Below are 26,157 nucleotides of genomic sequence, written 5' to 3' on the forward strand. Positions count from 1 at the left end.
TAACAAAGAGATAATTAAAAAGAAACGAACATTTAAGCAAATAAAAAAAAATTTATGATATGAATATATTGTCAACGTCAAATATTTTACACCAATACTCATAAATGATGCAAAAATAAAATATGAAATATTATACAAGATATTATATTATTGACACAAGCGGTTAAATAACGTCATATTCGTGTAAAGATATTCAAACCGAACGTATGAATATGGTAGAGACCTCAATGCAGTGAACAAGACCAATAGGTCCAAACTTCAAACCGCGGGAAAAGCAGAGAAAAAAGAAGCTGGGTGGGCCCAAGACGGTCTCATCTAATCCCCGTAGATATTATATATATATATATATATATATATGTATAGAATGCAGCGTTGCAGGCTTTATTTTACAGTGTTTTATCAAAGCTACCATTTTTAGTTTTTGAGTTAAAATTTAAAGATTTTAACTTAAAAAATTTAGATTTTAATTCAAAAATAATTCTTTTGCTCTAATTTTTTTAGGTTAAATTTCTAGCAAGAGATGGGTAGAGAATGAATTTATAATATATTTTTTTCTTAAAGTAATCTTAAAAATAAAAATTATGTAGATGATTTTAATTTAATTTTATGAACATTATAACTTAAAAATATTTAGATTTTGATATATAGGGTAAAATCACTATACTAGCATTATAAAACTCATGGAACACTATGAAAGAATATGAATTCCATGAAATATTTTTTTTAATTACTTTAACTGTTGAATTTAAATTTGAACCGTTAGATTTGTTTTTCTACCGTTAAATTCAATAAATTTATAAATATAAAAATAAAAAAAAACATATATGATGGGGCCAGCCCACTAACCTAGTGGTATCCTGACCTAAATTTGCCTCAAAAATAAATTTTGAGTTAGAACTCATATTGCCCTAGAATTAGAACCAGTTGGGAAGGTTTAAAACCTAAAATTTTATTTTTAGTCTAAGATTGCAATAAATCTTAAGCCAAACAGTGGGAAGTTGTGGTTCTGGTTGTTATGGGTACATAAATAAAACATTACATATAAAAAAAATTAAAGATATAAAATTGATGAATGATTAAAAATGGATCTTAAGCCAAACAGTGGGCAGTTGTGGTTCTGGTTGTTATGGGTACATAAATAAAACATTACATATAAAAAAAATTAAAGATATAAAATTGATGAATGATTAAAAATGGATAATAAGAAAAAACAAAGAAATTATGAAATAGGACTAGACAGTGGGGACTGAGAAGAGAGAGAGAGCGAGCTGAAATGGAGAAGTCTGCAAGGACTGCAAGTTCGAATTATTCTTCTTCTGTGTATGATTGCTTTTATAAATACTCGGTGCTCTTTTGGACGCATACCCATTTCCTTCCATCCAATTTCCCTCCCACTCTCTCTCTCTCTCTCTCTCTCTCTCTCCCTCCCTCCCTCCTCCCTTTCTCTCTCTCTTCTGGTTTTTCTTTTTATAATAAATGGTCTTTGCTGCGTCCCCGAGGCAGTGCTGTTGGTTCAGAACACAACCCAAACCGGAGAGAGAGAGAGAGAGAGAGAGAGAGAGAGAGAGAGAGAGAGAGAGAGAGAGGAAGAAGCCATATTTAAAAGCAAAGAGATCAGGTCTTCAAGCCTTTTACACGTGATAAAGAAAACACCAAAAGCACTTGCATGCGTGTATAAAGATTCATCATCATCCGCATCACTGCCCCCGTCTCTCCCCATCTCTCCCCATCTCTCTCTCTCTCTCTATCTGAATCTGAATCCCCCACATAGCCCATCTTTTAAATCTCTCCCCTTTTGGTACCCTTTCCATCCCTTAAAACTTTCAATCCCCCAGTTTTTTTTTTTTCAATCCAAAGATCACTGCTTTAATTTGTTTCTCGAGTGACTCGGTGAGTTAATTGCTAGCTCGTTCACAGTTGCTGCTGCTGCTTAGTGAGTTTAAATGACTGGTTGGTTGTTGGTGAGTAGTCTCCAGCTTTGTTTCTTTTGGGTTTCTCTTGGACTTCGTGGGTGTATTTAATGGACTCATTATATATATATATATATATATATATATATTTATATTTATATATTTATTTTTTTGTTTAATTTCTGTGTGTGGCATTAAGTTGGATAGTGATTTTTCTGCCCCTTTCAATGTTTATTCCTTCCTCTTGGATATGTTCTTGATTTTTGTTTTCTTCTCAGTGTTTTTATTCTACTTCTTTTAGCAGTCACAAGGTCTCAAATCTTCCCACACAAATTTAATAGTGTTATTATATTTCCTTTCAAGCGTGTGTATATAAATGTGTGTGTGTATTTATAATGTATTTTCTTGTGTTTTTATCTGCTTGGGCTTATTCCTTGTTGTGTGATATTTTGACAAAATTTCAGTTTTGAGCACCAGACAGGCTCAAGACACTGGTTTTGTCTCCTGGGTTTTTCCATTTTTTCAAGTTTCTATTCACCATAATATTATTTTTATTTTATTTTATTTGTCTCAAGAGATTTCATGGCCATTGGGCTGCTCATAGTAGCATTTGGAGGACCGCCTGGGGTTTTTGGGTAATAGTCTGTTTTATCTGTGCATTTATGATTTTATTTTATTTTTCTGCTTGAATGTTTTTATTTAATTTGTTATATTTTATTGTTTTTATTTACTGAATAGCTCTGCAAATCACAAGTCAGAAGAAACTGTTTCTCTTCTGGTTTCTGGGTTTTGGTATTCAGTTTTGTATGTACATGTAATTTTTAGAGGGGTCAAATTCTGCAGAAACAGAGTTGAACAGGTGAAGTTTCAGTTTTTGCAAAGGAATAGTAATGCTTGTTCATTTATTTACCCCTACTGTTTTACCTTGCGTACAAGACTGATGAAATTGAAATCTCATTAATATTTTTACCGTTTATTCATAGTTTAAGAAATTTATTGAGGTCCTTTTGATCTGACATGCCATTTCTTCCTGTATGTTTTTCTTCCAGTGGAACTAGTGTTTAAATCTGTTGGAAATTGGGTGAAAAAATTAGAAGGCAAGGCATTGTGTTTTTGTGCAATCTGGTGAAAGTTTTAACCTTTTGACCAAGTGCTTCTGCAAACATGCCTATAAGAAAGAAAGAAAGCTCGGAGCAACACCTTGTGATCAAACCCCACTTGCAGAACCCAGTGAACCCAGTTCAGAAGGCACCGAAGACTGCCCAAAATGGCAAAGGTCCACCACCCCAGGAACCCCAAAACCCCAAACTCCATAACCAAACATCACCTCCAGCAAAAAACAGAGGAAGAAGAAGGGGCAGAGGCGGTCGGAAGTCCGATCAAGGTGATGTTTGTATGCGGCCGAGCTCGCGGCACTGCGCTGTGGCTCATCTACCTGCGTCACCAAGCTTGGGTGGTGCTGCTGCTCTAGCTACTAGTCCAAATGGTTATGTGGAAAATGGCGGCAACTCGGTTTCCATGGAGATGGGGTTTCCAACTTCGAGCAAGTCGTTGAGTTTTGCTCCTCGGCCTGGTTATGGACAAGTTGGGATCAAGTGTATTGTGAAGGCCAACCATTTCTTTGCAGAGTTACCAGAGAAGGACTTGAACCATTATGATGTAAGCTCTTTTGTTTGATGTTTCTGCCGTGCCATAAAAATTGGGCCCTTTAATCTGACACTCAACATGTTTAAGATGTTTTTACTTTTCATATTTTCTTTTGCATTGCAGAAGAAATTGAAAAAAGCACTGTTTTCACGGTCCCTTTCTTCTGGTGGCATTTATGAGAGTTAAATTTGAACTAAAATCTTGTTCTTAATGTCTGTTTGCCTTTTCCGGCATTGGTTATCTGACTCTTGCAGGTTAGCATAACTCCCGAAGTTGCATCGAGAGCTTTGAACAGAGCTATCATGGCAGAACTGGTGAGGTTGTACAAGGAATCTGACTTAGGAATGAGACTGCCTGCTTATGATGGTAGAAAGAGTCTGTACACTGCTGGTGAGCTGCCCTTTGCTTGGAAGGAGTTCAATATTAAGCTTGTTGATGAACCTGATGGAAACAATGGCCGAAAGTAAGGACATCGCCTCCTGTTTTCCTTCCGTTTCCGTGTAGACTCTTATATATTGACTTGGATTATAATAATACCTAACACGAACTGGAAACAATAAAGTTTAAGAAATTTCCAATGGTCTTGTTTTGTTTTCTATACGATGAGCAATTGGAATTTGTCGTTATAATCTCCAAATGGAACTAATTTCCGATTACCCAATATTTCAGAAGAGAAAGAGAATATAAAGTGGTAATTAAATTTGTTGCACGAGCAAACATGCATCATCTGGGCCAGTTTCTGGCTGGTAAGTGTGCCGATGCTCCACAGGAAGCGCTCCAAATTCTTGACATTGTATTAAGAGAGCTCTCAAACAAGAGGTATTAATTTATTACCCAACTGTAAATGCACTATGTTCTGTGGGTGCTGAGATTGATTTTATTATTAATTTGACCCGGTCTTCATTTGGTTTGGTAAAGGTACTGCCCCATTGGGAGATCCTTCTTTTCACCCGATATCAGATCACCACAACGGCTTGGTGAGGGGTTGGAATCGTGGTGCGGGTTTTACCAAAGTATAAGACCTACCCAAATGGGGCTTTCCCTCAATATTGGTTAGTAATTTAAAGTTATTTGAATTTCGAAAGGAACGCACTTATGGTTTGTGTAAATCTCATATGATCTCTCACATATTTTGTTTTTATTGTTTCTCTATTGTCACATTTACAGATATGGCTTCGGCTGCGTTTATTGAGCCTCTCCCTGTAATAGAGTTTGTAGCCCAGCTTCTAGGCAAAGATGTATTGTCTAGAACATTGTCTGATGCTGACCGTGTAAAGGTACTTGATTCTTAGATTTTTGGTGCGACATGTTTCTGTTCCCATAGTATTGAATTCAATCTAGAGCGTTAATTTAAATGTCTACCAGATTAAAAAGGCTCTTAGAGGTGTGAAAGTTGAAGTTACACACAGAGGGAGTGTTCGAAGAAAGTATCGAGTTTCAGGATTGACATCTCAACCTACAAGAGAACTAGTGTAAGTTTGAAGTAGCTCTAGGTTGGATTTTTTGTCAGCTTTATTGGTTTTGTACTTGTACACAGACAGGTACAAGAATCAAGGCTTGCACTCTATTTCCCACACCCCTTCCATCTTCAGGAAGCAAGGCCAGAAGCTGTAATTTCTTTTCTTGATCGATTTTTACTAGTGTTCTATTTGCTGATGCTATGTCTGTTCAGGTTTCCTGTTGATGAGAACTTGACCATGAAGTCCGTAATTGAATACTTCCAAGAGATGTATGGATTCACCATTCAACACGGGCATCTTCCTTGCCTTCAAGTTGGTAATCAGAAGAAGGCAAACTATTTACCCATGGAGGCGAGTAATTGTCCTTAAAAACTTCTCATCTTCCCGGTGATTATTTAATTACAATTTCTTTTTCATATTTCTTATGTGGAACTTACACGCTCTAATCTTTTTCAGGCCTGCAAAATTGTTGAGGGGCAACGGTATACAAAGAGGTTGAATGAGAAGCAAATTACTGCTCTCTTAAAGGTTACATGTCAAAGACCCAGGGATCGTGAAAATGACATCCTGCAGGTGATTTTTTTTTTATATTTTAACATGGTTAAATGCTTTTTCTCTCCTGACTTTCTTCCCAAGGAAATACAGATTTCCTATATCAGTGGGGGTTTTCAGGAGAGAAAAATAATAGTGAAATTGGCTGATAGTTTGATGTAATGACCAACTTGGGAAATGGTGAAAAAGTACACATACGAAATATATTATCTGTAACGCTATTTTTTTCCTTTTGAAATTAAAATGCTAGCAGACTGTTCAACACAACGCTTATGACCAAGATCCTTATGCGAAGGAGTTTGGAATCAAAATCAGTGAAAAACTAGCTTCAGTCGAAGCTCGAATTCTTCCTGCTCCTTGGGTAATGCTCCCCCTCAATTTTTTTCTTTGAAAAGTTTGTTTCAGTATAGGGTAGTGCTATCCACACCTATTTTACTTCTCACACCCTTCTCAATTTTTGGCCATTGGATTGAATGAATTGAAGATCAGTGGCCAACAATTAACAAGGGTGTGTGGGAGGTAAAAATGGGTGTGTGAATAACATTTTCCTTGGTATATATTCTCATTTTTTGTAGCAAGTTGGAAAATATATGTTGACCATCTCAAGGAACCCTTACCTGCAGCTGAAGTATCATGAAACTGGAAAAGAAAAGAATTGTTTGCCTCAAGTTGGTCAGTGGAATATGATGAACAAGGTACCACACTTGTCAACTGCAATCTTGTTTTGCTAATTGTCATAAATTTCTAGATTACCTTTCTGATTTTGTGAATGTAATAACTCCATTTTTAGTATGTATAAGTGAGTCAAATTGGCCATTGAACCATCATGGTAATAACAGTTCCAATAGATAATCAATTCAACATGTACAACCTATCACCCCTGATATTGTAGTACAATCTACACTACCGTGTTTAAAAATTTTCATTTTATAATTTCCTCCAATATCTGTTAAGGTGTTGCAAGGTTTTTATCAGTCATAACGTCTTCGTTCTATGGTTCTACTACTAATACTTTGGCTGCCTGTCTTCTTGTAATGCAGAAAATGATTAATGGAATGACTGTCAGTCGGTGGGCTTGTATTAATTTTTCACGGGGAGTGCAAGAGAGTGTCGCACGTGGATTTTGCAGTGAACTTGCTCAAATGTGTCAAGTATCTGGCATGGTATTATTTATGCCAATTTTTATGTAAAGTGTTTTGTCTTATGTCATTTCTGCATGTTTTCATAATTTGGGATATAAATGTATTTTGCTATTCTGTAGGAATTTAATTCAGAACCTGTAATTCCAATCTACAATGCGAGGCCTGAACAAGTAGAGAAAGCTTTGAAGCATGTTTATCATGCGTCCATGAACAAGACCAAAGGAAAAGATTTAGAGCTCCTATTGGCCATTTTGCCTGACAACAACGGGTCCCTGTATGGTATGTCATACGTGCCTGTGATTTCACTTAGAATATTGCATTAATATTTGACCTTGATATGCTTAAAAATAAGCTTTATACGTGAGATTTGATCTGGAATTGTATATGTAGTTCTAATCTGATTCTGCTATTGTAGGTGATATCAAGCGAATATGTGAAACAGATCTCGGTTTAATATCACAATGCTGTCTCACAAAGTATGTTTTCAAGATCAGCAAACAGTACTTGGCTAATGTCTCCCTAAAGATAAATGTTAAGGTTTGTCCAATTCCAGAGTCTTGCATAATACTACGGTAACCGTGAATGAGCTCATTTTACAATATATGACCTGAGACAAAGTTGTTGAGAATGAGAGCATCCTTTTTCTTTCTGTATGTTTTTACATTTTTATGGTAAAGATAATGGCCTCTTTTGTGATTATTGTAAACCTAGTCTCTTCACCCCCTATAATTACTGGATCCTGATGATTTTGGGACACATCCATGGTGCAGATGGGTGGCAGAAACACTGTTCTCTTGGATGCTATCAGCTGCAGGATACCTTTGGTCAGTGATATACCAACCATAATCTTTGGAGCAGATGTGACTCACCCTGAGAATGGAGAAGATTCTAGCCCCTCAATTGCTGCTGTAAAATCCTTTATTACATAGAAATTCTTTTGGCAATATGTGTTGAAACCTTCGTTGCTAATGGTGTTTGTACTTATCCAGGTGGTAGCTTCCCAGGACTGGCCCGAAGTGACCAAATATGCTGGATTAGTTTGTGCTCAAGCTCACAGACAGGAACTCATACAGGATTTGTATAAAACATGGCAAGACCCTGTTCGTGGCAGTGTCAGTGGTGGCATGATCCGGTACGAGAACTCTAGCCAATTCTTTTCTTAATCTTGAGTGCATTCTTCCCCTACTAATGGAAATCCAATTTGGTCCTTGGATCTTCTGCTTGCATATAATGCTCTCCATGCGTAGGTTCTAACACTCTTTATCTTTAACGTTATTCTGTTTGTCCAGGGATCTTCTGGTTTCATTTAGGAAGGCAACAGGACAGAAGCCCCTAAGGATTATATTTTACAGGTAAATGTTTGTATTCCTAGTGCCAGTGTTTGTAACAAACAGTTTGATTATCTGTCTGCATTGTTTTTTCTTTGTGCCATGTTCTTAAATTGGATGGAAATAATTCTGATCAGGGATGGTGTAAGTGAAGGTCAATTTTACCAAGTCTTACTTTATGAGCTCGATGCAATCCGGAAGGTGAGAATTGAAATATTTTATTTCATTATGGCTGGTATCAATATATTGGAGATGAATGGAAATTACATTGATAAGTAATCTTCATACAGGCATGTGCTTCTCTGGAACCCAACTATCAACCACCAGTGACTTTCATTGTGGTTCAAAAACGGCACCACACTCGATTATTTGCTAATAACCATAGGGACAGGAGCAGCATAGACAAGAGTGGGAACATATTACCTGGTAAAGTTAACCTATCTGGGAAACTTACATCTGTCCGTCATGTTGCACCTTCTTGACTAATACAAAGTGTTTTTTGCTCTAATGTTTTATCATTTTACTGTTTTCAGGTACCGTGGTTGATACTAAGATTTGTCATCCAACCGAACATGATTTTTATCTCTGCAGTCATGCTGGTATTCAGGTAGAAAATTGTATTCACTTTTCATCTTTGCAGTTCTGCCCTGGAACTGGAAGCCTGGAAAAATTAAATATATCTCTGGATCTCTTTGAAACCATATTCCAGAAAATCTGAACCAATCATGTTCCAAAAAAAATCGCTTTTTGTTAATTTCAAATAACATATGGGTGTAACCGCATAGAATCTTTTAAACAAATTTTAGTTGCATTTTCCATTTATAATGCTTTGTAAATTTTACAGTCTTTGACAGTTGAATGTATCATGTATGCATATTTTTCTTATATTGGCAGGGGACAAGTCGCCCAGCTCACTACCATGTTCTTTGGGATGAGAATAATTTTACTGCTGATGGAATCCAATCATTGACAAATAACCTGTGTTACACATATGCAAGGTGCACACGCTCCGTTTCTGTTGGTAAGTAATTGTTCTTCCATGTGACATGGCCGAATAATTTTCTGCTCATGCATAATCAATTCTGCTATAAAGCCATGCTCTAGGTGAAAAAGGTTTTGAATTATCTGCTGTGTCCTTTTGCAGTACCTCCGGCATACTATGCGCATTTGGCTGCTTTCCGTGCTCGATTCTATCTGGAGCCAGATATGCAAGAGAATGGCTCTACTGGTCACACTGCTAAGGGTACACGCGCTGCTGGCGAGTCTGGAGTCCGACCATTACCAGCCTTGAAGGAGAATGTAAAGAGAGTAATGTTTTATTGTTAGAAGTGGAAGAGGGTCGATGGTTTGGTCACTGAAACGAGATTAGCCAGAAAAGACGCTGCAACCACAAGATGATTGTTCACTGTTAATTTTCCTTCCTCACATACAAACCTTTTATGCGGGTTCAAGGTCTTCCGGTTTAACTAGCGGCGGAGGGAAGAATAGAGAGGGTGTTTCTGAGTTTAGATCAGTATTTATAGTGTTAGAGAGTTGTTCCTTGATCACCATAGATAGCAGGTCCTTGTTCACTGCAGTGTAGGCCCACTTATGGGGAGTTTATCAGTTGTAGGCTCTGTAAAGAAATGTTAATTAATGAATCTAATTTACATCTAGGAAATTTTTGCGTCAGGCTTCAAAAAATGCTTCTCAAACTATCAGTTGGCAGTTTTTTTCAGAAGTATATATTTCAGCATGAATGAGAAGAATTGCAAGTTACTACCTGCAATTACTTCTGCAAATCACCAGTTAGTTCTCAACCCAATAAGCTGTTCTAACATCGAACCTACAAATAAGAAACAATTCTCCAGTGGGTTCTTAAATAATCGTTAGAAAGAAACTGTTAAAAAAAGTGTGCGAGTACCCAATACTTTGGACTGCCATAGGAAATCCCGATAAGAAATGCATATTGCCAAAGTTAATTGTTTTGATTTTTTTTCTTGGGAAATTCATCAAATGATCATTTTTTAAAGTATAATTTTATTTGAATTTATATAATTTCTTTCTATATCCAATTTACTCTTAATACTCATATTATTTTTAAGGGAACTTTAACGAAAAGCTCATGATACTGTTCACTTTAACGAAAAACCACATTTTTACACTAAAAAGTCAATCCTGGTATTGTTTACTTTACCATTTATTTTATTCTTATTATTAAAACTCAAAGTTTTTAAGCCATTTTCATTAGTTTTTCTTATTTTTAAAGAGATTTTGCACAAGTACTATTTGAACTTGCAAGCATGTGCGCCACCTAAACTTTTAATCTTTATTTTTTACCACCTGAACTCTCTAAACTGTTGGAATCTACCACCTACATTATTTTCCATCCATTTTGCTATTAAATCATGTCATGCGCCTCTCACGTGGAGGGATATTTTTGTCAATTCACTTCCTAGGGCTTATTGGAATCAATTTGTACAAAGGCAAAAGGCATTTTCTCTACAGCGGCGTTGAAGTTAGGTTAGAAGAGAAATGAAGAAGTTGATTTCGGGTTTAATTTTGGCAAGGGTTGTTGAAGTGAAAATTATGCAAAAATATAGTATTTCATTTACAGTGAGTATTCAAGATTTATTTTTTTTGTAGGTCAGCAAGTGAGTGTGTGATTCACCTTAATTTATTCAAATATTAATTTTTCAAATTCTTATGGAGGGAATTGTTGAACTAGGGCGGTACAAACTCCTAATTTTGGCATCATATTGACTTAGGCTGTATTATTTTGGAGCTAATTTGTATCTTAGTCAGCCCCATGAAGTTAATTGACGAAAATATTCCTATAGGTGACATGTTTTAGCGGCAAAATGGATGGAAAGTTAAGTAGATGGTAGATTCCAATAATGAAGAGAGTTCAGATAGTAAAAAATAAAAATTGAAAGTTCAGATGGTATAAGCCCACATGCTTACAATTCAAGTAGTACTTGCCCCAAAAAAACCCTACTTTTAATTAAAGAATTAATATCTCTTTAAATCCAAATTTACTACCTAAACTACCCTCACAAAATTAATTCAAAATATAAATTTATCTTTATAACCCATTTAAAATATAAATTCCAAATTGAATAGTTCGGTGAAGATTTTACTTGAAAGCTGATAGATAAGAAGAAAGAACTTGGAGACGCTTTCTATTACAAGCTGATAGATAAGAAGAAAGAACTTGGAGACCCTTTCTATCAGCTTGAAGATTTTACTCAGTGAAGATTTTGCTATTACAAGCTGATAGATCAGAAGAAAGAATAAAACTAAACACATGATCAAACAAATTTTGGAACTATATCAAACAATATTAGTCTACCATAATATCATACCTTGAGACCCTTTCTATCAACATTTTTTCTGGACCTCTTCAAGCATTGTGATCCCGCTCGTATTGATGCTTTCAACAACTGTAATTTGATTTTAATTTTAGCATTAGACTCTCTCAATAAAGCTTAATGCCAGAGATCGTAAAAGTTAATTTTTGACTGTTGCAGATTGATCACTTATTGCCATTGTCTAGTATAACATAGTATAAGCTTGTTTCTCCAGAAGATTTTATTGTCTTTCTCCTCATATATCCACCTTGATATCCTATGAACCAGGTTTTAGCCGGAATAAACGTAGGATAAACATTGCGTGATGGTAGAGTTTAGTTATTGTGTGTTTAAAGATAAATTGTAGTTTTATTGTTAATTTCATCTTGTACTTGATGGTAATTATGCAATAGGGTAAAAAAGACAATTCACATTTAAAGTTTAAAAATTGAGTATAGAAAGAGATTATATGAATTCAAATAAAATTTCTTATTTTTAAATTTGAATCATTGAAATGATCAATTACTCTGTTGATATTCTATCGCTCTATCGATATTTGATCATTTTAACCATTTTGGATCCATTGTGAAGGATTAGGATCCTTTCCTGAGCAAATGGAGAGGATCCTTCTGACCGGGCCCATCGGGCCATTCAAAATTTATCCAACGGCTATAAACGGAGGGTTCCACTAAAAGTTATAATAATTGTAGCCGTTGAATACAATTTGAACGGCCCGATGGACCCGGTCAGGAGGATCCTCTCCATTTGCTCAGGAGAGGATCCTGATCCCATTGTGAAAGCCAAATTAAAGCTTCTGAATGGCAACATGATCCTTGGGCTGCAAGTGTAGTCCCTCATTTTCGAGTAATAATATTTCACTTGTTCATATATTTGGACCAACTAGGAACTGAATTGACTTTTGACAATTAAAATACTATCATGTTAGGTCACCACATAATTTTGGGATTAAACAATATATCTTATCAATTTGAGAAGAAAAAAAATTATATTATAACATTAAAGTGAAAAAATGGGGGAAAAATATTTTGAACCTAAAATCTCTTGGAAATAATTTTTTATATTAGAAAACCACAAAATTTCAAATGAAATTATTTACAAACTTCTGAGTAAAAATGGAAGCTGAGGGGCACTATCATGTAGTGTTTCTCCAGTTTTGTTTTTAATTAAAAATGATAAACGATTCTATCTGTGTGTATTTAGCATAACGGTTAAAAATGCTTGGAAATGAAAAATTATGTAGTCAAACCAACACCAGCATTTTCTTAGAAAGGAAAAGGCAAATGAAAAACAATTTTTCTTTTACCAAACTCAAAAATTCAAAAGAAGTTTTACACTTGCACTCTTAGTAGGTACTGTACGTTAAAGTGATAGCTAAGCTAATAAACAAACAAGGGTAAAAAAAATTAAAAGGGTGAAAGGTTAATTGATAAATATAAACTAGGGTGACAACAAGGGACCAAATATAAATTAGAGTGCAAATTCTATTTCCTGCCACAATCAAATTACAGATTTTTTTTGAAGTGTGAATGTTTTGTTAAATCCAAGGATCTTAATTGACGAATTTTTAGTTTAGAGACCGAATATAAACTACGGTGAAAATTCAAAGACAAATTCTAAATTTTACTATTTTATCACACAAGAGCCTAGTTGTTGTAATGTTGTTAGAGAGAAACTGAGAACCTAGTATTGGTGAGAAAAAGATGCCAAGGTGAAGGATATCCCAAGTCTTTGATCAATGGCAAATGTAGGGTTTATATCTGGCAGCCACAATCTTAAGGTAAAGGATTTTGTTCTCAATCTGCGACTATTGCTCTATATCTTCTAAAGGGGTTGTGATTGAAGAGGGGGCCAAGATATCTTCGAGTCTATGAATAGCTCTGCCTTGCTGATCACACTCTGTGTTTTAACGTTTCTATATGACACCACATTGACATGTATAATCTTTGTGATACTGTTGTATTAACATCCTTGCATATATGATCTTTTGTATTATTGTGCCAGTATGAAATATCATTTTTGGTTATGCGACACCCGTATTCACCATCTTATGCTAATAATTTGTATTATGTATCTATATGATTTCTAGTAGAAGCAAATTTCTAAATACATATCAAAGGATGGATCATGGATGTGACTTGGCTGCTAATATTGGATGAAATGCAATAATGATTCCCACTTTCAAGTTAATATTTTTTTAATGTAAAATTAGCTTGCAAAATTCATATTGTGTCAGGTACAGTGGTAGTTTTGTACATCTAGTCATCTTTTTGTTATGTGAGATGATTCATCCAACCACTACTGTAGAGATTTTGGCGTCCTCTACACTTATAACCCTAGGTATGATGCTCCCACATTTTTCCCATTTCCGATTCTACTTCTTATACTGGCAATTAACCTCTTTGGATTCTTTCTTCCGTCGGTCATGTTATAAGATATTAATCTTCTCACAAGCAGATGAGTTCACAATAATGTACACCAATGCATGTTAGACTATGTAAAATTATCACATCACACAATTAAGGCGCCGAGATTAATTAATTGGTGTAATATTTATTTTATTGCATGCCCATCTGAATTCTGAAGCAAGCTGCTGTGCTGGGCACATTATAGCCATTGTCATCGTCCATCTCATATGACCTCATATTTAACTAACGCCCTTCTCATGAGTGGTTATTGACAAATGAGTAGTCTGGAAAGAGTTGGGAGAATCAAACAAGTGAAGCTTTAGATTATTTGGTTCTCCAGGGAAATCTGAAAGCTCCATGGAATCTTTTCCATTTGTACATTCTACCAAAAGAGAGGGCCCAAAGTCCAACAAGCAACATACGGAGAAACTCTTGAGAGAGAGAGAGAGAGAGAGAGTTACATTATTTACTATGCAACCAAGGGGAAGGGGGGTTGGTTCACATGGGGTCGCAGTTGAGAAATTACATCATCAATTGCCATCCCATTGTGCACTTAGGAAGGTACAGCCAATCACAGGTTATCGACTGAGAAATGAAATTTGCCAGAACTGATCTTTGTGTCTAGTTTGTATGTAATGGAATGACTAATATAAAATACTTATTTTCAATTTGAATCCAGGTGGTGGAGAGAAACTTACATGACATGGATACACTACTATTGTGACGTTTCGTGTCAATAATACAATGTCACATGGAGAGAAATTTTCCTGTCGTTCTATTATTGACACAGGGCGGCAGAGTACCTGTGCCATGTACATGCTCCTGAGGTCTCATGCTTGTGGCTGCATATTCTGTTTCTCATGAGCACTAAAACTGCAGCCTGTACTCAAGAGTTGGCTGAAATATAGCCAGCATAGAAAAAAATCTGTCTCGTTAGACGTCCCCCAAGGGCCACTGTAATCACATCCCCAATCTCTTCTTCTCCCTTCTTTCCATCTACATCAGATTAATTTGGAGAGGAAGTAAGCGAACTTAGAACCAATAACAGAAAATGTACAGCAGGTATATACTCATCCAATAAACCTATAAGCTCAAAAGGATGATAAATCCAACCACTGAAGCAAGACCATCAAGCCAGATACTAGCTTAACAAAAAGAAACTTCATTTTTACCATTCCTGCTTTTAATTGAAGTAATATCAGTGTTTCCTATATCTCAAGCAGTTTCATCACCTTTTGTTTAAATTCCAGTGAATTTCATAAGAACTATAAAGCGTTCTGAGATAATATATATGTGTGTGTGTACTCATAAGTTAAGACCATCTATCACACAGTTGACTGGCATTCAAACATATGCAAAAGCCCATTGTTATTCCTGCAACAACCTGTGTAAGCACAGCAGTAGTAGTCCTAGTCCACTTCACTGTACCATCTCTCTCTCTCTCTCTCTCTAGAAAACTGGCCTGTATTGCATACCATACCCTAACCATTAACGAATACAAGAACCAAGCTAGGGCTTGATTCCCAATCAAAAAACACAGAATAATTATTGAAACCTCCAATTGAAAATTTTAAATCCAGAGAAAAGATTCAGATAATCAGATGACCAAATCTCACAACATATATTAACTACGGAAAACCTCCATTAAATTAATCATGTTGAGATGATGAACACATGTGTGCATATATGAAATCTTAAGATATTAGCAGATTTGAGTACGACCGGTAGTATAACTAATATCCAACAAAGTGCACGGCTAGGTATTGGCTCGATCACCAAAGTGCCAGTTGAGGAGCATGCAATCATCGTACTGCTTGGAGAAACACAAATTGTGTCATTCAAAAAACCCTAAAAACCCAAATATCTGACATTTCCGTGCAAATTTTGCATAAAAATAGAACAGATCAAGCATGAAAGTAATTAATCGATAAACCAGCCGAATTAATTATATATCCTAACGAATTATACATTTACAAGGTAAATTAATTGAGATCATGAAATAATACCGCTTTATTTCCAGTAGCTAGGGATTGGTGTTATGTCGGAATTAGGGTTTTGATGGTCTCATGCTACCAACAACAGGTGAAACTGCCAGATGATCTGATCTTCCCTAAACGAAGTAGGGAGTTATAAGATCATGCTGGCAGCTTCAACTGCTACCAGTGCATGATAAGAACATATGCACACTGGAAATTCCTTTCTGTGAGAGAGAGAGAGAGAGAGAGAGAGAGCTAGTGAGCTAGGGTTTGATGACAAAAGAAGGAGGACGGGAGGAGGGTATAAATAGAGCCAGAAGTGGAATTACCATTTTATTTAGAATTAGATGGAATATTAGGGACTAAAACGCTAAGAAAAAATAATTAGAAAAAAAGAAAAGAAAAGAAAAAAGATGTGAGAGGATTTCAGAGGGAGGAGGGTGGTCCCGATTGTGTGTTGTTTGCATATTGAATATTATCACGCCAAGACTAACCCCCATGCAGTTTGCAGACAGATTAGTGAGTGTTTCCATATATGTGTGCATTTACATTAAAGGCTTTTAGGTTTGGGCCTCAGGCATGTGTGGGGGACCCTAAATTCACATCTCTCTCTCACACTGCAACTGAAATAAGGCAAAAGTATAAACCACGACCATGAAAGAGCCAGAGGAAAAGAGATGACTAGTGTGTTTAAATTTTGGGACCATTTTGCACGGTTATATAATATTACAATTACATAAATATAGGTATTGCCTATAATGTTTCACACATAAAGGTGAAAGAAGAAAGCACCACAATTCTCAACCCAAGAAAATGATCTCTCTTTCTCTTCTCTAATTAATTTCAGATATATTTATTGCATTAAATCCATTCCGTTTAAGTATCTTTCTTACTTCATTGATCATAGCCCTTTTCTTTGCAAAATTTCCATTTGTTGAATTCTTGGTACAACCATCTGATTGACGCCAGCTGCACCATACTAGTTATTGGAGACATTTGATACCCTTCAAATTACAGAAGGAAAAAAACATTATTATCAAGAAAAGAAAAATCTGATACCGACATTTAGGAAAATGACTACTGTTAAGAAAAAGCACTGGTTGTTTAAAACTTAAATAGTGTTGTCCCTTTGTTTTCTAGACACTAGGTGTGACGATGAGACCAATGTATGTAACTACCCTTTGGCTTAAAGCTTATGAATAGTAGAAATTAGATGTCAATTGGCAACCTAATATATTACACTACAAAAAAAAAAAAAAAAAAAAAAAACCCTTTCATCTCAAACAAAATAAGGTTTTCGTCGCTAAAGGTTTTGCCCAACAAAATTTCATCAGGCAAAAGTCTTTGCGCAAAGGTCTTAGCCGAAAATGTTGATCGGCGAAATTCTAGAATTCGTCAGACAAACATGTTTTGCCTGAAATGCGTTAACCAGCTTAGCCCGAAGACAGGATTTTGTTGGATTTGCCGAAATAAAAGATTTTTTTTTGGCTCAATGAAAAACTTGTCGGGCAAGAAATTTAAAGAAAATAAATTACATAATGCATGCTTGACGAAAGTAATCGTCCGGCAAACTTTTTAATTTTTTTTTAAATTCGTAATTTAAAATTATATATTAATTTGAAAATGTACAATATTAATAAAATCAGTATGTAAAAAAATTAATTTTAAAATTCATGATCCGCGGGTTAGTTTGACCTAAACCAAGGGCAGAGTGACGAGCACTCATGATCAACCGTGATGACATTTGGAGAAAAATTCACAATAAAGCGAGCATGCACTAATTTACAAAATTACGTTATTTCAAAATTCATTCAAAATTACAAATTTCTAATATTTCCTACAAATTTCCTACATATTTCACAATATTTTCTACAACTTTCACAAATTTAATACTTTCCTACAATTTTTATAATTTCCACAAATTTCAACAATTTCTTACAAATTTCACAATTTCCTAAAAATTTCTTTTTGATACATCGAAACTCACGATTTTACACATGCAACTGATATAGATAAAAAAAAGATTAGCAAACATACATTGGGGGTAGAGAGAAAGCACACAGAGGGTTGAGAGAATAGAGCACATAGAGAGAGAGAAAGAGAGAGAGAGAGAGAGAGAGAGAGAGTGCAAGCGCAGAGAGAGCTTCGCAGAGAGAGAGCAACGACACGAGGAGGAAGAAGAACAAGACTCTCGGCCTGATGTAAAATATTCTACCTTTTCCTGATAGGCCAATTCATCAGACTAAGGTTTTAAAATTGTGACACGTGTATTTTGACTTAATATATTCGTCAGGAAAATATAACCATTCGTTGAGCAAATGTTGCATAAATATGGTCACACAGTTAAACTTTTGGCGAAAATTAACTTTGTCCCACAAAATTTTGTAAATTTCATCGGGCAAACGCTGTAATTTGAGGGATTTTTTTTTTTTTTTTTTTTTGGGAAAAAAATGTTGTAATTTTAAATTTTCCCGACGAATTTAGTATTGATGGCCGAAGAACTTTGTAATTTTCATCGGCCAAAGACCAAAAATTTAAGAAATTTCCCTATTTTATTTATTTATTTTCCCACGGTTAAAAGATCGTCCAATTTGATGATCAAGTCAACTTAGTGAGTGGTTTTACCCTAAGCAACGTCTTTGCAAAAAAATCATCAAAATTAGAGCTAAAATAACCGTTAATTCATGATGATACATTTGTAACCGTTGAGGAATTTTGGTCAATTACCTACTCCCTGAAGTTTGTTTTAGCTGATTTTTCGCGTTTGCGATGTTGTGCTATATTCACAAAAGGGTGACGGTTCGATCGTTGAAATTAATTTCATAGACTACATATCCTGTCAACACAATAGATTTAACAAACACTTAGAGTTTATTATATACTTCTATTAAGTAGAATGTAAGATTTTTTGGTAATCACTAGTGTAAACATTTTTAAATTGATGATCGGTTCACTCATTGTACTCTTCTAAGGTCGAGGAGTGTAGTTGCAAAAAAATCATCAAAATCGGAGTTAAAATAATCATTAAATAGTGATGATATATATACGTTTGCAACTGTCAAAGGATTTCATCGTTACCTAATCCCCGAAAGTTTGTTTTAGGTATTTTTGGCATATGCGATCTCGTACTACAGTAAAAGTTGGATCATTGAAATTAGTTTCGTAGCTTACTTATCCCGTCAATACAATAGATTCACCAAACACTTAAGAGTTTATTTTAGGGGTGTGCTATCCACACATCCCATTTTACTTCTCACACACCCCTTGATAATTTATGTCCGTTGATCTTCTTCAATTCATCCAATCCGACGGCTAAAAATTAAAAAGGTGTGTGAGAAGTAAAATGGGGTATGTGAATATTTATACTTCTATTAAATAGAATGTAAGATTTTGTGGTAACCACTAGTGTAAACATTTTTAAATTAATGATCGGGTTCATTCGTACTCTTCTAAGGTTGAGTGTAGTTGCCAAAAAAAAAAAAAATTCGAAGCTAATATGGTTAGATTGTAATGATATGTTTCTAACCACCGAAGGATTTCGTTCTGTTACCTAATCCATGAAGGTTTGTTTTAGATGATTTTTGGTGTATGCCATCCCCGATTATATACCGACTATATTGACGGTTGGATTGTTGAAATAAATTTTGCGGACTGTGAAAATCATCTAAGAAATCAAATATGCCAAAATGTCCCTCACTTTTGCCCAACAAAATATTTCATTTTGCCCGACGAATTGTAAACCCTAAACCCTAAATCATAAAATATACCTTTGCTTGACAAAACTTGAAGGGTTAGTCGTGCAAAAGTTGGCATATTACGCGCCAATTTTTTTCCTTGGCACGAATACTTTGCCGGTCAAACTTTTTCATCGGGCAAGGATCTCTGAAAAAACGAAAACTTTGACCATTTTTGCCATACCAATTGCCGGGTAAAGTTGCTTTGCCTGTCGAAAATTACTTTACCTGATGGAAATTGGTTCATCGGGCAAATGGTAATTTTATATTGTGTTAGTGTCTAAAAGCGCAAATATGCCTAATCCTTTCTAGATTTTTTTTTTTTTTTTTTTGAAACAAAATAAAAATCGCAAATATGCCTAATCCTTTCGAGATTTTGGCCCACGATCATTATTCTAATGACATTTTATTGGTAGAAATCTAGAATCTCAATTTCCAAAAAGACTTTTTGGGATATCATTTTTCTTCTGTTTTGATTTTGAAACTCATGCTTTTGTTTTCTTATTAATTAAACAAAAACACAGCATTTGTTTAATTTAGAATTCTTTCGTACAATGCAAATGAATATATTCCTTTGTTTTTTATGTATATATCCTTAAATAATAGGGTAATTTTTTAAATCAATGAAACGGTACAATGTTAACAATAAACAATATTTATGCTAATTATAAGATGTGAATAATGTATTGTGGTATACTAATGCACTTAAAACAAACAAAAATTAAAAAAATATGACACTGCAGCCGGCACCCCTTCTCCTTCATATTTTTCATATTTAGGAGAAGGCTAATTCTCCAATTTTATGTTAATTATAAGTAAGTCAATTATGTATTATGATACAATAATGCACTTAAAATACACGAAAATTACAAAAAATACGACTACAACTGACCTCCCTTTTCTCATATTTATTATATTTAGGAGGAGGTAAATTACTAATCACAACAGTAATTGCATTGCGGTTTTCCAATCCAAGGGAAACAACAACAACAAAGCCTTTTCCCACTAAGTGGAGTCTGCTATATGAATCCTAGAACGCCATGTGTCATGTATTTTGTTAGATTCAAGTACTTTAAGTCTTTTCTTAGAGTCTCTTCCAAAGTCTTCCTAGGTCTTCCTCTACCCCTTCAGCCTTGGACCTCTATCTCGTAGTCGCATCTTCTAACCGGAGTGTAAGTAGGCCTTCGTTGCAAATGTCCAAACCACCACAACCGATTTTCTCTCATCTTTCCTTCAATTTCAACTACTCCTACTTTACCTTGGATATCCTCATTCCTAATATTATCCTTTCTCGTGTGCGCACACATCCAACGAAGCATCCGCATCTCTGCTACACTCATTTTATGTACGTGTTGATGCTTCACCGCCCAACATTCCATGCCATACAGCATCGCCGGCCTTATTGTTGTCCTATAAATTTTTCCCTTGAGCTTTAGTGGCATACGACGGTTACAATGCACTTGTCTACTTCATCCATCCAGGTTGTATTTTGTGGTTGAGGTCTCCATCTAATTCTCCCTTTTTTTTGCAAGATAAATCCTAGGTAGCAAAAGCGGTCGCTCTTTGGTACTTCGTGGTCTCGATCCTTACCCCTAACTCGTTTGGGCCTCCATTTGCACTGAACTTGTACTCCAAATATTTTGTCCTTGACCAACTTAGGCGAAGACCTTTAGATTCCAACACTTCTCTCCAAGGGTTAAGCACTTACCTTTTCCTGAGTTTCATCTATCAACACTATATTGTCTGCGAAAAGCATACACCAAGGAATATCATCTTGAATATGTATGTTAACTCATCCATTTCCAATGTAAAAAGGTAAGGACTTAAAGATGAGCCTTGATGTAACCCTACAGTTATGGGGAAACTTTCAGTTTGTCCTTCATGAGTTCTTACGGGCAGTCTTTGCTCCATCATACATATCATTTATAGCTTAGATATATGCTACTCGTACTCATGTCTTCTCTAAAATCCTCCAAAGAATGTCTCTTAGGACCCTATCATACGTGTGAAACAAAAAATAATCAAGAAAAATATGGAGACAACACGTGGACTTTTGGGTTAAAAAGACCACGCGCATGCAATGGACAATAACAGCTCAATCGAGGTCAAAGGTGACCAAAATGGTATTCTTTTAAAACCCTCTCATCACTCCTCATCAAATCCTCACCCACAAAGTAACTCCTAATTATTCTTTTCAAATTGGAATTAATTACCAAATTAATTGGTTAATTACCAAATTCATTGTAAGATATTATTTCACATAATATCTTGCAATCAATCCCACAAATCAACCATATGTGGCCGGTCCTAATTCTCCTAATAGGGCTGGCCACACTCCTATATATAGCCCTTCATTTCTTCAAAAATCTAAGTCCAATTCTCTTCTAAAATTCTCTAAACACTCTCTCTCTCAAATTCTAACTTTGGCATCGGAGATTTTTCGGCCTAAGCCCCCCATTCATCATAGGCGCGTGAGGCTTTTGGCCTTGATCTTAGGTGTTAATTGTTTTGCAAGTGCATTTCCGTCCAAGAAGAAGAAAGCGAAAATTTTCATCCACAATACGTTTTTTCCAAATCTATAAAGACCATGTGTAAATCCTTTTTCATATCTCTATATCTTTCCATCAATCTTCGTAAAAGATAGATTGCTTCCACGGTTGAGCGCCCTGGCATAAACCCGAATTAGTTGTCTGAGACTAGTGTCTCTTGTCTCAGTCTATGCTCAATAACTTTCTCCTAGAGCTTCATTGTATGACTCATTAGCTTAATACCCCTATAGTTCATGCAAATTTGTACGTTGCCCTTATTCTTGTAGATAGGCACCAAAGTGCTCTTTCGCCACTCATTTGGCATCTTCTTCATTTTCAAAATCCTATTGAAAAGGTCTATGAGCCATGCTATACCTATCTCTCCCAAGACTTTCCACACTTCGATTAGTATATCATCTGGGCCCACTGTTTTTCTACGCTTTATCTTTTTCAAAGCTACAACCACTTTTTCCTTCCTAATTTGACAGTAAAATGAGTAGTTTCTACACTCTTCTGAGTTACTCAATTCTCCCAAAGAAGTACTCCTTTCATGTCCTTCATTGAAAATATTATGAAAATAAACTCTCCATCTGTCTTTGACCACGTTCTCTGTAGCAAGAACCTTTCCATTCTTATCCTTGATGCACCTTACTTGGTTTAGGTCCCTTGTCTTCTTTTCCCTTGCTTTAGCTAGTTTATAGATATCCAACTCTCCTTCTTTGGTATCTAGTCGCTTATACATATCTTCAAAAGCCACTAGCTTAGCTTCTCTCACAGTTTTCTTCACCTCCTGTTTTGCTATTCTATACCTTTCACTGTTTTCATCGGTCATATCCTTGTATAAGGCTTTACAACATTCCTTCTTAACCTTAACCTTTGTTTGTACCTCCTTATTCCACCACCAAGATTCCTTTTGGTGTGGAGCAAAGCCCTTGGACTCTCCTAATACCCCTTTTGCTACTTTTCGGATAAAACTAGTCATGGAATCCAACATTTGGCTAGCTTCCCCCTTTCTATCCCACACGTATTGGGTGATTACTTTCTCTTTGAAAATGACTTGTTTTTCTCCTTTTAGATTCCACCATCTCATCCTTGGGCACTTCAAGGTCTTGTTCTTTTCTCTCTCTCTTTTGATATATACATCCATCACCAACAAGCGATGTTGATTAGACAAGCTCTCTTCTAGTATAACTTTGCAATCCTTACAAGTTATACGACCCCCCTTCCTCATTAGAAGAAAATATATTTGTGCTTTTGACGACCCACTCTTGTAGGTGATCACATGTTCTTCTCTCTTCTTAAAGAAGGTGTTAGCTAAGAAGAGATCATATGCCATTGCAAAATCCAAGATGGCTTCCCCATCCTTGTTTCTCTCCCCAAAACCATGGGCACCATGAAAACCTCCATAGTTGCCTGTCTCCTTGCCCACGTGTCCATTTAAATCTCCTCCTATAAATAACTTCTCCATCTGAGCAATTCCTTGCACCAAGTCTCCAAGATCTTCCCAAAATTTATCCTTCAAACTTATATCCAACCCTACTTGAGGTGCGTACGCACTAATCACATTGATGAGTTCTTGTCCTATTACAATCTTGATTGCCATAATTCTATCTCCTACCTTCTTGACATCTACAACATCTTGTGTCAAGGTCTTGTCCACGATGATGCCATCACCATTTCTCGTTCTATTTGTGCCCGAATACCAAAGTTTAAAACCTGAGTTTTCTAGATCCTTTGCCTTAAGACCAACCCACTTAGTTTCTTGTAGGCACATAATACTTATCCTTCTCCTCACCATAACTTCCACTACTTCCATAGATTTTCCCGTTAAGGTTCCTATATTCCACGTTCCTAAACGCATTCTACTCTCTTGAACTCTACCCTCTTGTCCTAGCTTTTTCACCTTCCCCCATCTAATAAGATCAAAGTACTTCTTTTGCGTGTCATGTGTAAAGTTGATTGGAGCAGATGTTTCCAAACAACTTTGAGTGGAGTTGTTCAAAAAGAAATTTCTATGGCCCCCCTTTCTCATTTAACACTGCATCCAAATGCCGATGGAGATACAGCGACCCTTGCTCACCTATCATTGTGCTCGGGTCACACAGCGCGCCACTTACGGGTGACGTCGTAGCTTTAGCGCAATTTCGTTCATGATTCATTATCATAAGGATTCGACGTAACCTAGGAGTGCCGGCTGTCAACTACCTGACGCCCTCCCCTTCCTCCTTTATCCGAGCTTGGGACTGGCAATGTAAGATAAACTTACACAGACGGAGTTTCCAATCCAAGGGAAAAAAACCGCAAAATAGAACTTTGAATTGCAGTCTCTAAATACCCCGGAACATGGTAACAACACAGAAAAGTTGTAATTAGATGGCTTCACTTTGTGACTTTATTGAATTGGTTGTACTTAACCACTATTTGTTGAAGCAAATAATATATGCAAACTTACAAAACAAAGAATTCATTACTTACATTAATAGACATTGAAGCTAATGAATCGTCTAATCTAATTCAATACAAGAAAAATGAAAGCTTTGCTAGGGTATAAATCCAAAAGTTCTTGTTCCATGTGAAAGTCTTGCTAGCTATCACATAGAACAAGAGCTCTTGAGAAAAAAAAAATTGAAAAAAAGAAGTGAATAACTTGCAATCATTCTTAACATCATGTTCATTCCTTGATTATTCAGTGCCATACACATTGCACTACAATTCCACTCGATAGATGCAATGTTAAAATTTCTTTAGATCTCTCTTCACCATCTTCCTCCACTTTTCTTATTTTCTCATTTCTCCCATATAATCTCTATAAGGTAAGCACAAAATATAAAATCTAAAAATTATAAATGAAACGGTTATAAAACAATCTAACAAAACCATGATCTCGTTTTACAAAAGAGGCAGGCGGTAGAAGTGATTTAGTCTACCCTGGCTTGATTATAAGCAACTCCTACCTACCCATTTGATGAGGTTGATCTGAGAATGTGCTAAAAGACTAAATATATGAGTTGTACCACTAATGGTAAAACTTATTCTGCTGTACTTTGAGCAGTATATGCCAATATGAGCAACCAAATGTGGTCCAGTGTCACTCCCAATTTTGCCCAGAAAGTGACCTAATTGCGTCACTTTCACTAGTTTGTAAACCACTGGCACTGTAATTACCCTGCCCCAAAGAAGAAAAATCACTTCTTACACTTTTACCTACGAAGGGAAAAAGCAGACCTTTCACTTTTTCTTACTACCTTAAAATGGAGTAGGATTCTCATCCCTCCAAGTCCTCCTCCCCTTCAATCCCCTCTTATTTGAATGATTACGATTAAGTCACGTTAACATCTGATGTTGACTTCTTTATAGAGAAAGAAAAAGAGGGAAGTGAGAAAGAAGGGGACTGTGGAAGAGGAAATTTAGAGCGGAGAAAATCCTACTCCCCTTAAAATGCATGCAATGTGGTTGACATTGGTTTGTTTACAATTGGCATATTAGGGTTTAGACCTTAAACCCTAAACCCTAAATATAGTGTTCCTGAAAACTGATACTTTTTTTCTTTAAATCTTGGATTGAAATAATTAATTTTCCAAGCATAAGGACAGAGGGATCCTTCCAAACATTAGTAGGACACACAGAACAAGTCAAAATTACACGCGTGTTAAGATGGATGCTCAAGCTTATATGGGTGCTCACTCACTACTCACATGCCCACCTACTCCGAAAGGTTGCCTGACAAGAACGACCCTTCCACTGAGTAAGACAACGAGAAGTAGGATGGAATCAAAATATTGGGGTCTCGTATTTTTGAACAAGGTGTTCTACGAATGACGTGGTCTAGACTCTTATGCATAAGTTTTCTTCCTAATATAACCTAATGAGATACTGTATACAGATGAAACTAAAACTAAGGCTCATACTTTTGAATTAGGAGTTTTACGAATAACGTACTCAATAAACCTTGTTCATTTCTCCCTATTACCACTGGTGTATAGAGAGAGAGAGAGAGAGAGAGAGAGAGAGAGAGATGGTTTACAATTTCCTTTGGGGTGTGTTCCCTAAGAGTTAAGGCTGAAGACCTAGATCATTAAGAACTATCTGGTCCCAACTGTAGGATGGCAGAGTTGTAAGATAACT

At 35.9% G+C, this 26,157-nt stretch overlaps 1 protein-coding gene and 1 long non-coding RNA gene across 3 annotated transcripts; one reads left to right on the top strand and one right to left on the bottom strand.

Annotated features, from left to right (window-relative positions):
* Positions 1 to 1,318: 1,318 nt before the first annotated feature.
* LOC137738338 (protein argonaute 10) lies at positions 1,319 to 9,699 on the top strand. 2 transcript variants are annotated; one of them, XM_068477975.2, is made up of 22 exons: positions 1,319 to 1,961; positions 2,960 to 3,569; positions 3,812 to 4,020; positions 4,227 to 4,376; positions 4,476 to 4,609; positions 4,725 to 4,834; positions 4,923 to 5,029; positions 5,230 to 5,368; positions 5,474 to 5,590; positions 5,823 to 5,930; positions 6,193 to 6,264; positions 6,610 to 6,732; positions 6,831 to 6,990; positions 7,127 to 7,248; positions 7,482 to 7,619; positions 7,701 to 7,843; positions 8,001 to 8,063; positions 8,177 to 8,240; positions 8,330 to 8,465; positions 8,573 to 8,646; positions 8,934 to 9,060; positions 9,184 to 9,699. In XM_068477975.2, the coding sequence occupies exons 2-22, from the start codon at positions 3,075 to 3,077 to the stop codon at positions 9,363 to 9,365; spliced, it is 2,973 nt and encodes a 990-aa protein (XP_068334076.2). In that variant the 5' UTR covers positions 1,319 to 1,961; positions 2,960 to 3,074; the 3' UTR covers positions 9,366 to 9,699. The 2 variants fall into 2 exon arrangements, with proteins under 2 accessions (XP_068334076.2, XP_088538992.1); XM_088682866.1 differs by lacking the exon at positions 1,319 to 1,961 and adding an exon at positions 2,659 to 2,769.
* A 4,630-nt stretch (positions 9,700 to 14,329) lies between these two features.
* LOC148691883 (uncharacterized) lies at positions 14,330 to 16,385 on the bottom strand. Its single transcript, XR_015955154.1, has 2 exons — positions 15,801 to 16,385; positions 14,330 to 14,790 (listed from the first exon to the last, which is right to left on the bottom strand). It is a non-coding gene; the product is annotated as an uncharacterized LOC148691883 (long non-coding RNA).
* Between the last annotated feature and the right edge of the window lie 9,772 nt (positions 16,386 to 26,157).

This window comes from Pyrus communis, chromosome 13, assembly GCF_041283825.1.
Source record: "Pyrus communis isolate YQ-2024b chromosome 13, ASM4128382v1, whole genome shotgun sequence".
Classification (NCBI taxonomy): domain Eukaryota; kingdom Viridiplantae; phylum Streptophyta; class Magnoliopsida; order Rosales; family Rosaceae; genus Pyrus; species Pyrus communis.

Bases quoted from the DNA above. Each gene is read 5' to 3' on its own strand.
- LOC137738338 (XM_068477975.2), top strand. From the start codon at position 3,075: ATGCCTATAAGAAAGAAAGAAAGCTCGGAGCAACACCTTGTGATCAAA. The intron at 7,249-7,481 runs GTTTGTCCAATT...TCCATGGTGCAG, and splicing joins CCCTAAAGATAAATGTTAAG to ATGGGTGGCAGAAACACTGT. The intron at 9,061-9,183 runs GTAAGTAATTGT...GTCCTTTTGCAG, and splicing joins CACACGCTCCGTTTCTGTTG to TACCTCCGGCATACTATGCG.